At 47.5% G+C, this 17,487-nt stretch overlaps 1 protein-coding gene across 3 annotated transcripts in view; it reads left to right on the forward strand.

The window, feature by feature from the left end:
• Positions 1–732: 732 nt before the first annotated feature.
• Positions 733–17,487, forward strand: part of LOC143842181 (oncostatin-M-specific receptor subunit beta-like) — a 35,964-nt gene continuing 19,209 nt past the window's right edge. The window contains exons 1-7 of one of the 3 annotated variants that reach the window (XM_077347016.1): positions 733–882; positions 1,787–1,917; positions 7,103–7,181; positions 9,215–9,378; positions 14,714–14,888; positions 15,006–15,266; positions 17,073–17,202. In XM_077347016.1, coding sequence (XP_077203131.1) covers positions 7,112–7,181; positions 9,215–9,378; positions 14,714–14,888; positions 15,006–15,266; positions 17,073–17,202 — 800 coding nt within the window. In that variant the 5' untranslated portion in view covers positions 733–882; positions 1,787–1,917; positions 7,103–7,111. Of the gene's footprint in view, positions 883–1,786; positions 1,918–7,102; positions 7,182–9,214; positions 9,379–14,713; positions 14,889–15,005; positions 15,267–17,072; positions 17,203–17,487 lie in introns of those variants that run through there. The other 2 variants (XM_077347017.1, XM_077347018.1) reach the window with 2 other exon arrangements.

Consider the following 17,487-nt stretch of genomic DNA (forward strand, 5'->3'; position numbering starts at 1 on the left):
TCTCATAGAGCTCTCTCAGCCTCACCTCCCTCCCAGGCTGTCTGTTGCGGGGAGAGGAAGAGAAGGCGATTGTCAGCCGCTTTGAGACTCCTTCGGGCGGTGAAGAGTGCGGTAAAAAAAAAATCAACTCTTCTTTGGAAGGTCACCAGAGGTTGATGGCACCTCGACGGCCCTTCCCAGTCACACGACTCCCGTGCCATGTGTGAATGGGCAAGGAAGCCGAATGCGAACCCAAGAATCCACCCCCAAGTCTTTCCTTCCTTGCACATGCAGTTGCCAGTCTCCCGGTCTAGCCTGGAGCGCCAAGATCCCCGGTGAGCCGCTGAAGAGGGAGGCAAAGGCGCCCTGCGCTGCCTCCTCTGGGACGACCGAGAAGCAGCCGAGGCCCTGGACGGCAAGCGCGGCATCAGTTCACCCCCGAGCCAGAAATCTCCAAGCCCCGCTCCGAGGGGCTCTTCGGCACCGGCGAGGGCCCCGCTGCCAGCTCCAGATCGCGCCTGCCTTTCCCCGAAGGTTCCCCGGAGTGGGGCTGACTCACCCGCCCACGCAGCCCGCGCCCGGCCCCGCTTCCCGGGAAGGCGAACCTTCCCCGCCGAGGCGCCGCTCCGCCCCGAGGGAGCCCGACGCCCCCTGCGTCGTCCGCCTCTCTAGGGAAGGCGAATGTAGGCCGCTTTGAGCCTCCTTCGGGCAGAGAAAAGCGGCATATAAAACTCTTCTGCTTCTTGTACTGTGGCCGGGCAGGCAACTATCCTGGGGCAGCCCCGCCCCCCGAGAGCGACCCGCCCCCTTCCCTCCCCTCCCCACCCCACCCCGCGGCCCCCAGAGCCGGCTTCTTCTCGCCCGCAGGCGCCCGCTTTCCAGGTCCGAAACGCCGCGGAGAACGTGAGTCGCCGGCATCCCTCCCCTGTAGACCCGCTGCGCGTCTCTTCCCTTGCCCTGGTTGCCAGGTCGCCGTGGGGAGGTTGGGAAATTCTGGGGAGATCTGGGGGTGGACCCCGGGGGAGAGCAGGGACCTCAGCGGGGGCAAGGCCACCAGATTCAACTTTCCAAAATGCCCACCTTCTCCAGGGGAGAAGGGCTGTGATTCAAGGGGGAATGCCCAAGTCCTGCCTGGAGGCTGGCATCCCTACACCCTCCTTGCCCCCTTCCACCCCACAGGGTGGCAGGAATGACAGGCAGGCTTTCTTCCATGGGGAGGCAGGGGTGGGTCTATCAGCATGTCAGGGGTAGTAACTGGTTTCCAAACTATTGCCAGTTCCCAGTTGGGAAAGTGGCGGTGGGGGGGGCATTGGAGCATGAGGAGGGCCAGGTTTGGGGAAGGGAAGGACCTCAGTGGGTCAGTATGCCATTGAGGCCACCTTCCACAGTGGCCACTTTTCACCTGGTGAATTGATCTGGGTCACCTGGAGATCAGTTTTAGTAACACCAGCTCACCAGGTGCCACCTGGAGGTTGGCAACCCTAGCTTTCCCGACACCCTGTGGGGTTCCTAGAGGCATCGGGTGTGGTGGTGTTTCGGCCCGTTCCTGCCAGATTATTGATGAGCAGTGTGTGTGGGGGGGTCCCTTACTGTAAGCCCACCTATGATCTTTTAGACTAGATCTCTAAGCAAGAGATCTGGCGTTGGATTTCCGGGACGGCTTTGCTTTCGCTTTTAAAACGCATCCCACTGATTCCTATGGAATCCGACACAATTCCTTTCAGTTCTTAGGATCACATTGCAAGTTACATAAGATGGGGTGTCGTCATAGATCAGTCGTTTGATATTTTAATTTTCGGATTCGCAGAGCGAGGAGAAAGATTAAAAACAGAAAATAAAGAGCAAGCTCCAACAGAACGCCATGGAAAGCTCGTAAAAGGGAGTGCTTGAGAAAGTTACATAAGAACGTTCTGAGGAAACAGCTGGAACACACAGAAGGTATGCTGCTATTTTGCTTTCCAGGTGGTTCTTCTCTTGTTTCGACTGTTCTGTGGGAAGAGAAGGACTTTATGCTGTCTCTCTTAGCCCAATCTCTGCTCTGCTGCTGTCCCTTTGATGCACAGATTGCTCCTCTCCGGGACTCTTCCTTCTGCCTTTGACACATTCTCTCCACACTTTGCCCAAATTCTCCACCTTGTCATCACACACCATGAGGACAGGACATGGAATCCTGCAACTCCATCCATCCTAGTTAGTTAAACTAGATTAAAACTCTCTGCCTTAAGTATTCTGTCCGGAATGGAATTCCTGTAATAACAGAACTCGTATTAGTTTGGAAATTCAAGAATCTTTGTTGCTGTTTTGATTCTTATGAGTGTACACACTCATGCATGGCATTGCCTCTGCTGCACTCTAAGCCTTCAGGCATTATGTTAACGCTCCAGAATATCCGTAATATCCCAGTACTTTCTACACTTGGCTTCTCTTGTTGAGCTGCCCTATACTATTCCTATACTATCCTTCACAGGATCAGCCTCTCCGTCACATGGCTATCCAGCCTCTGTTTAAAAATCTCCAAAGATGGAGAACCCACCACCTCCCGAGGAAGCCTGTTCCACTGAGAAACTGCTCTAACTGTCAGGAACTTCTTCCGGATGTTTAGATGGAATTTCTTTTGAATTAATTAATTTCATCCCATTGGTTTGCAGGCCCTGTGGAATTGCTTTGACAGGCAAGGCCCTGATGTCATCTAGTAGCTCATTCCACCGGGTGAGGGCCAGGACAGAGAAAGCCCTGGCCCTGGTTGAGTCCAAGCCCTGGCCCTGGTTGAGGTCCTGGGACCAGGGATCACCAGTTTGTTGATATTGGTGGGGCATAACACTCTCTGTGGGGCATAGGTGGAAGGGCGGTTTCTCAGATATACAGGGCCCAGACTGCAGACGGCCTTGAAGGTGAATACCAGAACCTTAAACTTGATCTGGTAGTCAACTGGTAGCCAGTGTGACTGTTGGAATGCAGGCCAGATGTGGGCCCTCCAAGATGTTCCTGTAAGAACCCTGGCTGCTGTTTCCAGATCAGGGATAAGGGAAGGCCTGTTGCAGAAATCCAGCCTAGAGGTGACCATCGCTTGGATCACTGTGGTTAGGTGGCTTGGTTTTATACAGATAGAAGAAAGCTAGCCGAGCTATTTTCGTGATCTGCTTCGTCCATGGAGATTAGATTTCACTTTCTGTGTTTAATTTTGAGCATCTCAATTGAAGAAAGATGTAGACAAACAAGTGTGTCCAGAGCAGGGCGACAAAAATGGTGAGGGGTTTGGAGACCAACACACTGAGGGAGATTGAAAGGCTGTCATATGGAGCAGAGTTGTTTTCTATTGCCCTAGAGCAGGGGTAGTCAAACTGCGGCCCTCCAGATGTCCATGGGCTACAATTCCCAGAAGCCCCTGCCAGCAAATGCTGGCAGGGGCTTCTGGGAATTGTAGTCCATGGACATCTGGAGGGCCACAGTTTGACTACCCCTGCTCTAGAGGTTCAGACTAGGACCAGTGAGTTGAAATTAATTCAAAAGAATTTTCGCCTAAACATCTGGAAGAAGTTCCTGACAGTTAGAACAGTTCATCAGTGGAAAAGGCTTCCCTGGGAGGTGATGACACAAAGACATATAGCAGTTTGAGTTTTTGGCCTGGCATGGAGAGGGAAAGAAAAGCAGAACATCTTTACCAGCTTACTTTAATGCCTGAAGGGCTGTTGTTACAGATGCAGTAGCAGACTTGAGGGGGGGGGTTGTGTTGCCAGTCCTCACCCAAACTGTGAAGAGACCTGGCACAAGGACACAACTCAAAGAAACATAATTGTCTTGACATGCATTAAGATCAGCAAGACGAGATGCTGGAACAGCTGGAGGATCCCAATTTGGGATTACTGTGCTAGAGCAGGGCAGATTTGTGCATGTCACCAGAATTTACAGGCCCTGTAAATATTTCCCAGCCAGGTGAATTGTAGCTTCCAGAGAACCGGAGGGTAGAAATTCATGCTGGGAGAAGTCAGCAAGGGTAACGCCAATACCATATTTCTGATTCAGTTTCCCTCTACCGCGTCCTGATGCCTATAAATAAAATTTATAAATTGCTAGCTGTAGAAGTCTTATGAAGTAACAATAACATTGGGAAGGACACAGAAGGGTGGGTACGAAGAATTGCTGTTGGAATAGAAGACCAGCAGACTTTCTCAACCGGGGTTTCTTGACGTCCCTAGAAGGGTTTCCTGAAAGATGGGAGTTAATTCTTTATACATTTTTATTTTTTTTGTTAAGCATTTATTGACCCACCCCCAAATGGCCAATGACGGGCCAGGAAGGGGTGGCGAGGGGAGGGGGCCCAGGTGGGTGTGGACACAGCTCTGATTCACAACCATATTCTGCACAATTGTGCTACTTCTGGATTTCTCAAAGCCTGAAGAATATTTCAGGGGTTTCTCAATGGTAAAAAAATTGAGAATGGCTGGGATAGACAATCATTCACTAGATGGATCTGTGCTCTGTACCATTAGGGTCAAACTAGATGTTACACAAGGTGTGTAATAGATTCAAATGAGTAGCCGTGTTGGTCTGAAGTAGCACAATAAAATCAGAGTCCAGTAGCATCTTTAAGACCAACCTTTAAGATTTAATCAAGGTGTAAGCTTTCGAGTGCAAGCACAATTTATTTTAATAGGGATTATGTGACTGTTATTACAAAACTCTATACAATGACATACCCAGGACTCAATAGAGACAAAGGCTTTTTTTAATTCATGCTAACCTTGTTCAACTTGTGTATCCATATTCCTCACTATATATTTTATTTGTGATATGACTGTAAGATATAGCATTATAATGGAATTTTGAGTTTGACTCCCTGTCCTTGGGAAGTGAACAGCAATTCCCTGGGAGGAATGTCTCACAGTTGTATGGAAAACAAACACACAAAAATTGTGTTCTGATGGGGCTATATGGTGCTCCTCAGAACGAAGATAAAAAATACTGGACGTGTGTCTCCTCAAGCAATTCCCCCTGTTCCGCTGTTCCCTATATCAGTGGTCCCCAACCCCTGGTCCGGGGACTGGTACCAGTCCATGGATCAGATGGTACCAGGACGTGGCTCCTCCTTATCCTTATCCTCGTCCCCGGCTCCTGCCTCGGGGGCTGCCCTGCCACTCTGCCACCGGCTCACCTTTGGTGCTCTCCAGTGGCCGCCATGGCTGGGGCTCCCCCTAGGGGTGGCACTGTGCAGCTGTTGCTGGCAGCGCCCCCCAGCAGGCGGCGGGAAGTCAGGGGCACCAGCGGGAAAGCAAGTGGAGCAGGGGCTCAGGCAGCAGCGTTGACGTCCCTCGGCAAAAGACTAGCCCCCCCGGGCCTCAGTAAAATTGTCAAGCATTGACCGGTCCCCCGGTGATAAAAAGTTTGGGGGCCACTGCCCTAGATGGGACACTGCCCTGTTTACTAGGGACGAAACAGATGTCCATTTTTTCTGCTTTTTCAGTAAAACCTTGCCCTCATTTTGCCTTTGGGGAAATGCTTTGAGGAAACCTTTCTTTTAAATGCTGCTTCCTTCCTCCTATCATTACCTACTCAGAGATTACATGTTGCTGATGGAGTATGAATTGCAGTTCAGGACAGGCCGATCCGCTGTGAGAGCAAACAATCCTTTGAACAAAACACTTAAAAAAATAAGAGGAAGTGGTCACATTTAATACATCCTGCATCAGAAGCCATTGCAGAGTGCATGAACACAGCATATATCTGAAAGAGGAGAGCTTTCTGAATTTTGCATAGCAAAGTGGAGAACCTTGGCCAGGGACCCTGTGAGGGTTCCCCAGGGACTCCCCGACCCTTCCCCTCTATCCTACATTAATGGACTTGGCCACAATGCAGTCTGCTCCTCCTCCTGCCACCTCGGCATCCCTACCAAGGCCTGGCAAGTCCATGGCTTGAGCTGCTCAGGGTAGCCAGAGTGCAGGTGGGGGCTCCTCTTCCCTCCTCCCACTGGTCCACAATCCCAGGCACTCTGCTGGCCTGGAATGGAAGAAGTTGGAGGGGGGTGCGATCAGAGGCAGGACATCCTTCCTGATTGGCTGTTTGTTGGATGGACAGCCAATCAGGAATGGGACAGCCAGGACAGCTGACCTGATTGTTCGTTAGGCAATGAATCCCAGCTCCTCCCAGCACCCTCTTACCATTTTATTTAGAGGTGCAGATTAGTCTGGCTTTTCTTAATTCTAGTAGCCACCCAAGCATACCTGGTGATCTTACTTGTTAATTCACTGTTGGTTTCTGACAAGATTAGTTTTATTTGATATTTTCTCTGGCCATGTGAATATTCAGTGAGGTTGAAGCTATCCTAGAGTACAGTAGATAAGGGTCTGTCTGTCTTTTATCAATAGTGTCATCTATTTACACTTGTTCAGTAATTTTACATAATTTATATAATAGAATGAAATTTGGATATTCTGTCCTGATTGACTCAGCCATTTTGGACCTGATTTTACTAAGTATAATTCCCATATTTTTATTTATTTATGAGAGAAAATAAATATTTCTGCATTTTAGAAAAATTCTCCACTGAACTTACAAAAGGTCTATCAGGGGATTCAGAAGCTGCTGATGTAGCTGGCCCAAGCAGAGGCTTTATAAACATACTTTTGAGCCCTCTGATTTCAGTGGATTTTGACTGGTGTAACCATTTTGGCTTGCACTGCTAATCACCCATATTGCCAGTCTGCAGGTAATGATCTCTCCCCTCCCACCCCCTTGCATTTGAAGGAATAATTTATGTTCAGCGGATGAGATTTGATCGTATGGCTGCCAATCCGAACATATGAGTTGTTGCATAATTTCAGTCTGCATGTGGGAAAGGATCAACTTTTCTGCCTCTGAAAATAAGTCCAGGGATACCAGACATGAAATGATGGTATCCATTCATAAGAGTCAACCAAAACATTTTTAAACAGAGGCTGGGTAGCCATCTGATGGAGAGGCTGATTCTGTGAAGGCTTCAGGGGGTGGCAGGTTACAGTGGATGAGCAATAGGGTTGTGAGTGTCCTGCACAGTGCAGGGGGTTGGACTAGATGACCCAGGAGGTCCCTTCCAACTCTATGATTCTATGAAAACAGATGTAATACTTTTCCTATTTGTTTATTCCAGGAATAACTAATGGACCATTTGGGATGGCAGGTTGTGCTTCTCTCTATAGCACTCTGGTTCTGTCCATTACAAAGCCAAGGTAAATATTTGAATGCCTTTTGTTTTTAAAAGTCCATGTCCGACATATAGTCTTTTGCCCAGGTGGATTATTAAATAATGCAAGAGTATGAAAGCTAATGTAGCATAATGGCTAAATGCCCAAGCAATGAACCAGAATGATTCTGTGAAATGTTGCCCTTGCCATTATGTAGCTCTGTGACCTTAATCAACCTGCAGTCTTCCAGCTTCTGAATCCTATTGATGATATGGGGGATAGTAAATTGTCCTACTTTCTAACTTTCAGCGTGTGCACCTGTACCTGAAACCACAGGTGTACCTTCACATGTGACAAATGTCAGAGGGTTGGTTTTTTTTCTTTACATTAAAGAAAAGGTAACATACAAAGTAGCCTTCATTGACTCCCTAAAGAGGGGCGCAAATTGAGACAGCTGATACTGCAAAACGTAAACTTTGATTTTTGTTGAGTGTAAATACAGAAAGAGGGAGAGAGGGAGAGTTTAGGGCCTCAGATTATGAGAGGCCTCTAAATGCAAACATAATTGCTACACATTACTAAGAACAAAGTTTGAGTCCAGCGGCCCCTTTAAGACCAACAGTGTTTTATTCAAGATAGATAAGCTTTTGTGTCCAAGTACGCTTTGTCAGAAGCTTATACCTCGACTTAAACTTTGTTGGCCTTAAACTCAAACTTTATTCTGCTGCTGCTTCAGATCAACACAGCTACTCACCTGAATCTAAACATTCTTACAGTATCCCCTGGTTCTGTGCAATGCTTTGGGCACAGGATCTCTCAAAGGTGACCCTAGTGCAGGGGTAGTCAAACTGCGGCCCTCCAGATGTCCATCGACTACAATTCCCAGGAGCCCCCTGCCAGCATTCGCTGGCAGGGGGCTCCTGGGAATTGTAGTCCATGGACATCTGGAGGGCCGCAGTTTGACTACCCCTGCCCTAGTGTATGGCCTCAGTGTAGCTTAATCTGCCGCTGGTTGGGTGGAGGTTGGAGAAGCTTCTACCAGCATTGATGGGGGTTAATCCCTTCAGTTCGCTTGCCGGTCCAAGCACCCACCGTCACCTCAATGCAGATTCCAGGCATTATGTCTTCATGGCATTTCACAGCAGCTGACTTTTTATTTATTTATTTATTTATTTATTTATTTATTTATTTATTTATTTATTTATTTATTTATTTAGATTTATATACCGCCCTCCCCGAAGGCTCAGGGCGGTTTACATTAAAACTACATTAAAACTTTGTGGCACCTTTTCGTCAGTTTTGCAGCACTGGAGGCCAGAAAGTTACTTGTTGCTTTCAGGCATAGCCCTTTGCAGCTCCTCATATAAAGCAGTGGTCCCCGACCTTTTTTATCACCGGGGACCACTCAACGCCGGGGACCACTCACTGGGGACCACTCAACACCTTTTACTGAGGCCCGGTGGAGGGGGGGTCGTTTACTCCTCTGCTCTCAACCACTGCCCTAGCGCTCTCTGATCGCTATGGTAATGTTTAAACATCCCTTCAAAATAAGATACAGACACGCCACAACAATGAAGTGTGTTGTAAAGGGCTGGGGGGGATGAAGTAAAGGGCTGGGGGGGGGGAGAAGGCATCCTTCAGGGCCCACCTCCAATTAGTCAAAGGACCACATGTGGTCCGCAGCCCACAGGTTGGGGATCGCTAATATAAAGGACACAGGAAGAACAAGGCAGAGAACATTAACAGGAAAAAAGGTTTGGTTGTTGGGTTTGCCAGTCTTAGGGAGCCACCGTAAATAGGTCTTCTCAGAGTCCTACTTGGGTCTATTCAGTGGTGTTTACTCCCAAGAATGTATTACTGGGACTGCCCTCATAGTTAAATACAGAAGTATCTGGGAAAGTACAGCCTGTTCCCCCAAGGCAGTTCCCGGAATAATAAACATAGACTCAGAAGCTATACACAAATTGAAGAAGCCCTTTTATTCTGTCCTATAAAACTGGCTCAAGGAATCTCAGGCCAGTCTTATTGAAACCCATGCCCTTTCTTTTATTATGTATTTATTAAATTTCCCCCACAAGATATCAGCGTGGTTCCACCCACGTTCCTTAATGTTTCCAAGAACCTCGATCTTCAACAGCTATTACTGGAATGGGATGTTGATGACAAAGCATACAACTCTGAAAAACAGATGACCTTTAACATCAAAATCAGTCAGACTGGGGCAGTTCAGGCTGTTTGGGATGTAAGTATTTTTCTGAAAACCAAGTTTCTCAAATATATGCTTTCTGGGTCATTTCAAAACAAACCCACGTGTTGTGTATATAAAGTTGTCTAACTTTGGGTGGTGTCTGGAGATCTGCAATTGGTCTCCAGGTAACACCTGGAGAAAACGGCCACTTTGGAAGGTTGACTCCATGGCGTTATATCCCACTGATGTCCCTCCCCTCCCCCAACCATGCTTCGCTCCCAAAATCTCCAGGAATTTCTCAACCTAGAATTGGCAACTCTGTGTGTAGATGTGTGAGTTTCCTTCCGGGGGTCTTCTGCATGCTTAGGATTACCACTGATCCAAGATTAGCAAATCCCCATATAAATATGTGTTTTGTAGAGGTGTAGAGGTTAAGAGCAGCAAATTCTAATGTGGAGAACCAGCATTGATTCCCACTCTTCCACATGAAACCTTCTGGAGGCCTGTAGACCAGTCCCAATTCTCTCAGACCTCTCTCAGTTCCACCTCCTCACAAAAAGATGGTGGTGGGGATGGTAACTGAGCATTTGCTCCTCCATTTCCCTCAATTTTTAATGGGGAGTTAACTCCATAGAACAGCCATATTTTAATGTACTGGAGATTTTATGGGTTGGGTAGTTTTATTCTTTTATTGTAAACTGCCATGAGTCTTTGAGAGTGGTGGTATATAAGTTAAAAAATGAATGAATGAATGAATGAATGTGCCTGTTGTAGGGAGAGGAAGGGAAGGAGATTGTAAGCTGCTTTGAGACTTCTCAGGATACAGAAAAGGGGGTGTAAACATCAACTTTTCTTCTTGATCTCCTGCCATGAAGATCAGTTAGGGCAAGCTTTCGCAACCTGGGTTTTGTGAAGTCCCTGGGGTTTCTTTATGGCCCTGGAAGGGTTTCCTGAATGGGTGGGAATTAATTTTTATATATTTATTACATTGGTTAAACATTTATTGGGTAATATGACCATACATGGTCATGTTGCCCCCAATGGCCATTGATGAGCCTGTAGGGGGTAGGAAGGGGAGGGGCCCTGGGAAGGCATGCATACAATTATGCTTCCCAACCATATTCTGTGTGATTGTTTCTCAATGATAATGAAGTTGAGAAAGGCTGAGTTCGAGGAGAGTCTCTGGGCTACTTGAGAGCTTTTCAAACTGCTGGTGCCAAGAACTGAATGTGGGACAATCTACAGCTAAACACGTGCTGGACCAAAGCTGCTTTTTGTATACAAAACTGTCTCAGATTCCGTGTTTAAGCATCATTTATCTGGGTCCAGTACAGAGATCATCTTCATGGCTGTGTGAAGTTTGGTGTAGTGGTCAAGAGTGCGGACCTCTAATCTGGCATGCCGGGTTCGATTCTGCACTCGCCCACATGCAGCCAGCTGGGTGACCTTGGGCTCCCCACAGCACTGATAAAACTGTTCTGAACGGGCAGTGATATCAGGGCTCTCTCAGCCTCACCCACCTCACAGGGTGTCTGTTGTGGGTAAAGGAAAGGGAAGGCGATTGTAAGCTGCTTTGAGACTTCTTCGGGGAGATAAAAGTGGCATATAAGAACCAACTCTTCTTCTTCTTCTGATTACAAGGCTGGGTGGATCTTCCCAGATCTTGCTAAGCTGCACCCATTTCCTTTCCCCCCAGTCTTTTGGACACTGGTCAGGCCAGTGGTCCCTCTAACCTTCTCTGGCACCAGCATTCCAGTCCAATTCTGGCCTCTTTTCCCACTCTGGTGAGAAATCTACTCCCAGATCTTTGAGCATCTTGTCTGTTTTGGCTATCGCTGTATGTCCTTTTTTGGAAGAATTTTGGAAAAAATATTTGTGATTCACCCTTACTGAGCAGTGGGCAAGAGAGTTGGCATGATTGTCGTCGACCTTATACTGTGTAGCCCAGAAGGTGCAGCATTCGATCGGCATAATCTGGACTTGTTTTGCTTACTCTGTAGGAGAAAGTTAAATAGAGTTTTTGAAAGGGTGACTTATATCCTGTCCTTCCTTAGTTCATAGAAGCTCATGCCACTAGAATAATGCAAAGCCGATCGTTCGATTTGAAAACAAGTTGCAATTATTTAAATAGGCAACCACAAGAAGAATAGGAAATATATTATTGACAGTTTAAGAGAACAAACACACACTTCGTATTTAGTAATATCTGTAAAATATCGGATTGGATCCGGACTAAATCTCCTATTAACAGAAGACACTGTCGTCAACAGATAAAGGAAGGTTGAGAGGGAGGGAGAGAAGGAAGCAAGGAAAGGGAAGAAACTATGGGGGTTTGCAGGGAAGGGAAAGAGGACACAGTGGTGGAGGGGGAAATGAAGCAACCCCCACATACACACACATCCCTACAGATCCTCCACTTGCAATGATATAGGATTGTCAGTGTTTGGAGTGGTACGCGGAGCATGCAGTATCCATGTGGCTCTTGTGGTTGATAAACGTAAAGGTAAAGGTATCCCCTGTGCAAGCACCGGGTCGTGTCTGACCCTTGGGGTGACGCCCTCTAGAGCTTTCATGGCAGACTCAATACGGGGTGGTTTGCCAGTGCCTTCCCCAGTCATTACCGTTTACCCCCCAGCAAGCTGGGTACTCATTTTACCGACCTCGGAAGGATGGAAGGCTGAGTCAACCACGAGCCGGCTGCTGGGATCAAACTCCCAGCCTCATAGGCAAAGTTTCAGACTGCATATCTGCTGCCTTACTACTCTGTGCCACAAGAGGCTCACAACATTAATACCCCCAAGTAATACGAATCATAAGAAATACATATCTATTTTACACCGGTGGTATTACTACTGCTGCTGCTGCTACTGCTACTATTACTACTGCTGCTGCTGCTACTACTACTACTACATCATTCCCAGGCAACTCCAAGGCTAGCTGGCCCAGAGCGGCTTACAAGGTAAAACCCGCACAATAAAATCCCAATAAATATAACAATATCCCTCCCTGATGGCAGAAAACAAACCTCCCCCTCACCACTCAACTGATCTCCCCTTTCTGTGCTCATGCCTCAGGGAAAGAGAGGGTAGGGGAGCAGCCTGTTGCTCCGGCTCTCTCAGGGAGGAGCCCTAGATCTTATATTGGCCCGGCCTCAACAGAAGACCTGGTGGGAGAGCTCCATAGAGAGTGCTGTCAAGTCACAGCCAGTCTGCAGGGTTTTCAAGGCCTTCCTTGGTGATCTTCCATCCGAATATGAACCAGAGCTGACTCTGCTTAGCTTCTAAGAGGTGACAAGGTCAGGCTAGCTTGGGCCATCCAGGCCCATTCCACACTTTCAATTTTCCTGTTCCGCACAGGAAAAGCCAGCTGCCATACCACATTGAAAGTGCATTATCCTATGTGTGCGGAATGGGCCTAGTTCTTTTAACAATATAGCACCTTATCTTATAATAACAATTCCAGAATCTCGAGATGGGCAATCTGTTTCAAATGCATGTGTGAATGACTGGCTACGGGCAGTTTCCCAAGAGAAGCAAACTCTCGCAGAGAACTCTCTCACAGTTCTCTGTTGACACACCACATGCAAACATTTTGTTAGGTGCACCATAAAGGAAGGGGGTGTTGTCTTTTTAGTGGTGTTGCACACACCACATTTTCCCAGCAGACACCAGCCAAACTGCATTATCCCAACTTGCAGGCACTCTCCTCCTGAAATGACCTCACCTGCCCCTGCTACTTCCGCAAGAGATGAAATACAGAAAAAGCTGAAAGTGAAACCCAGGTTAATGGGATCTCATTAAAACCAGAAGCCTTCTCAAGATTCATCTTGACTCCCAGGAACATGATCCGTAGCTACTGTAGCTGCTGCCTTGATCTTAGTGTTTCTTGATTTCCACTTTTTCTTTCTGTCAGTGCATCCTTTCTTTTCTTTTCTTTCTTTTTGAATCACAGGACAGAACTAAAACCTTAATGTACCTTTACTGTATGTCAGTAAAAAGGCTGGCACACTGCCACTTACGGCTTAAGATTGTGGGTGGGGAACACTACACTGAACAACCCCTTGCATTTCTTTTTTAAAAGCGTTCTGCAAAACAGCAGATGGAGGACAAAGATTTGAACATACTTTGCTTGGTCTTCTGTTCTTGGGGGTTTTGAGTGGGGAGAACAACAAATTAAATCAGAGATGCTGCTGCCCATTGTATCCGCTGTATTGGAGGCCATGACTTGGCCTTTGGAAGTCTGACTGCTTTTAGGGAAGTGGTATTGTCCTTGGGCAAATAAGATGTCTGAGCCAGCCACTTGCCCCTTAAAAAAAAGCCCAAATTGTTTTGAAGTGAGTGAGTGGCGACCTCCCCAGGGGCTTCAAGAGGAACTGTGTTTCCTTCTTGTGAACAATGAGGTCAAAGCCCGTAATTATGCTTGTGAATGTTGAAACGAATTACGTCTGTTCTCCAGCTTTTGGAGAGCTTTCAGACACACCCAAGAACATGTGCAGGACAGAGCAGACTTTGGTTGCTGTCTGTTCAGCCATTTAGCCAGTTTCTTCCACTTTTCAGACATCGGTAGCCAACTACTAACATCATAGACGGTGACTGTCAACAATCATGGGTAGACGCCTTGAGCTTCCTGACCTCTCAACTCAGCTGTCTCGGTGTGGTGTGCATCATGTTAAAATAACATAAAACAAGCAGTTAAAACCCATAACATAGACATCAGCATTGCCCCTGCGTCCTAATTTTTAATGTATAACAGATATAGATATTGCAAGGGACAGTGTTGTGGGTTTTTTTTTTTGGTGTGGGGGTGTGTGCCTTAGATGTTACTGGCAGCCTGACCTCAACCAAATGCCTGGTGGAAGAGCTCCATCTTGCAGGCCCTCTGGGAGCTCCTGCCACCAGGAAGGGGCCAGGACCAAAAAGACCCTGGTTGAGGCCAGACACACCTCTCATGAGCCAGCGACCACCAGGCTGTTGGAATTGTCTGGAATACTCAATACTCACACAGTACAGATACTAGTTGAGAGAAGGTCCAAACCTGCTCTCAGTCCCCAACTCGCTAGTTTACAAATTAAGAGAGAGAGAGAGCAGTAAAATCATAACAATGAATATTTATTTACTTATTTGGTTCGCATGTACCCCACCTTTCTCCCTCATGGGGACCCAAGGAAGCTTGCGTCTTCCCCTCCTCCATTTTAGCCTTGCAGTAGCCCTATGAAGCAGGTTAGGCTGAGGGAGCGTGAGGGGCCTGTGAGGTCACTCAGTGAGCGTCTCTGGCAGGAGTGGGGATTTGAACCTGGCTCTCCCAGATCCTAGTGGGGGTCCCCTTAACCCTCCTTCCGCACTGCCTCTCAGTGGCGCCTCAGCCTTCAGAATTTGCTGTTTACTTGTAGAAGAATTACACGACAACTCTCCACCCATCAAATCGACCCGTGCGCTGGAGGTGGCTTGCCGAAGAACGCATGGAATGCATGTCGTACGCTATAAGAATCCGGAGTTTGGTGATAAGCAAAGATGCACCAGGGTCTGGATCCTGGAGCGACTGGAGTGAGGTGAAGAAAGTGGAAGGTGCGTGAAGCCTTACAGGATAGAGGAGGCAAAAGAGCCTTCACCGCCTGTGATAACATCAAACCTCCTGTTGTGTAATCCTCTTCTGTTGTGTAATTCCTCCACTGTTTTGCACAGGAATGGACATCGAAGATTCCAAGTCTTACATATTCCCAGTTGACGAGGTTGTTGAAGAAGGGTCAAACATCTCCTTCTGCTGCATTGGGGAAAAGGAGGAAAATATATCATCTTTATACTTCCGGAACCAGACCTATTCTACGGGGAGAAGTCAGCGAAGAATGGTGTTCACTATCAAAAAGATCCCCCTTTCAGAACCAGGTGGAGCTGCGGTGAACTGTGAGCACTCAGAAAGACTTTGGACAACAGTCTTTGTGACCCGTAAGCGGAAAGTGCTTTGTGTTATTGGCAGGTGTGGGAGGCGGGCTGATCCCCCCCAAGAACTGATTTGAATGGTACAGGCCAGATCAGTCATTGTGCTAGCCTTGTTTATGGCTCCCAACTTCCAGGTGATTTGTTTTATAGACATATAGAGTTATAGAGGAAAGGGAAGGTGAATGTAAGCCGCTTAGAATGTAAGCATATAAAACCTCCTGATAAAAACCCCCTAATACATTAAAACCATCCTAATACATAAACACATCAACCGCCCTCTCCCCCCCCCCCCCCACTCCGGCGCAGTGGTCCATGGCAGCCAGGAGGTTGCAGACTGCTGCTCTACATAATGGCCTGACTTTTGGGGTGTTTCTGCACAAGGACCAATGTTGCCAATTGGTCCCACAAAGCAGAAACGCTATTTTTAAAAGTGCAATTAAAGTCGTGCGGAATGGCCCTTGGTTTTCAGAGGCCAGGTCTTCCTGTTGAAATAAGTGGCCAGCTTGATGTAGGGGTTAAAAGTGGCAGCCTCTAACCTGGAGAACCAGGTTTGATTCTCCACCGCTCCTCCACATGCAGCCAACTGGGTGACCTTGGACCGGTTACAGTTCTCTCAGAGCTCTCTGGGTCTCAACTACCTCACAGGGTGCCTGTTATGGAGAGAGGAAGGGAAGTGAAGGTAAGCCACTTTGAGACTCTCAGGGTAGGAAAAAGCAGGGTACAAAACCCCTGCTCTAAAGCAGTGGTCCCCTTACAACCTTTTTATCATCAGGGACCACTCAAGGCCGGGGACCACTCAACGCCTTTTAATGAGGCCCGGTGGGGGGGATAGTTTACTCCTCTACTCTCAACCACTGCCCTAGCGCTCTCTGATCGCTATGGTAATGTTTAAACATCCCTTCAAAATAAGATACAGACACGCCACAACAATGAAGTGTGTTGTAAAGGGCTGGGGGGGATGAAGTAAAGGGCCGGAGGGGGGGAGAAGGCGTGCTTCGGGGCCCACCTCCAATTAGTCGAAGGACCACATGTGGTCCGCCGCCCACAGGTTGGGGATCGCTAATCTGGAGGACTGATCTGCTGTGGCACAACTATGAACAACAAAAGACCTCCTAGTCTTGATCTGTTTCCCAATATTTCTGATATATTTATCAGGAGATCTCAGAATCGGGATATGTCACCCAATGCAACCCAATGCAAGAAATACTGGCCATTGTGTCCAGTTGGCAACATCTGACTGCAGGGCTGGCAGGCTGGCTGTGGATCTCCTACTGGCTGCCACTTCACCACAAGAACAACCCTTCAGCATAAAGGGCAGCAGTGCACACTGGGGAGGTCATTCTTGAATAGTCCAGATGTGTGCAGGATGGTTATGATGGTGCCGCTTCTTGTTTTGTGAAGAGAGTTTGAGGGGTGATAAACCTAGCTATGCACCATGCTGAGAACCAGCATGGGACTCTAATCTGAGAACGTGAAGAGCATGGGACTCTAATCTGGAGAACTGGGTTGCCTGCTCCTCCACATGAAGCCGGCTGGGTGACCTTGGGCATGCCACAGTTCTCTCAGAACTCTCTCAGCCCCGCCTACCTCACAAGGTCACTGTTGTGGGAAGAGGAAGGGAAGGCCATTGTAAGTTGCTCTGAGACTCTTTAGGGCAGAATAAAACGGGGTATGAGAAAATATTCTTCTTCTCAACAGTGTACCAGTGGCTCACAATCCACATTTGTCTTGACCCGAGGCTAATTTGCTTTGAGGGAGGCTGCAAAAGTATATGCAAGAAGGAAACATTTTAATCGACTTTTGCTTTGACAGGACCGCCTGGTGCCCCCAAAGATCTGTCTTGTGAAACGGAAGACATGGAGAAATTAAAATGTACCTGGCAGCCTGGATCAGCAGATAACCTCGCGGGGAAGCATTCAATAGAATTTATCCTGTCTGATACGTAGGTATTCTGCATACATTTTTGGTTGTCTCAAGTCACAACATGACATGAGAGTCTTACATTTAAAGTTAGAACTATAGTGAAATGCTTGCTCTCCAATCACTATGAACATTTGGCTTCTGGTGACTTTGCCTCATGCAATACCTTGGATTCATTTCACATGCTATAAAAACCAAAGTCCCCCCCCCCCCCCCGATTGCTTTCCTTCTGTACAGGAGACATGTGCATTTCATGCGCATCTGGAGAGAGATTTGATTAATAGTGGCCGTTTTCTTTCTCTTGTGT

This window comes from Paroedura picta, chromosome 7 (assembly GCF_049243985.1).
Source record: "Paroedura picta isolate Pp20150507F chromosome 7, Ppicta_v3.0, whole genome shotgun sequence".
Taxonomy (NCBI): Eukaryota; Metazoa; Chordata; class Lepidosauria; order Squamata; family Gekkonidae; genus Paroedura; species Paroedura picta.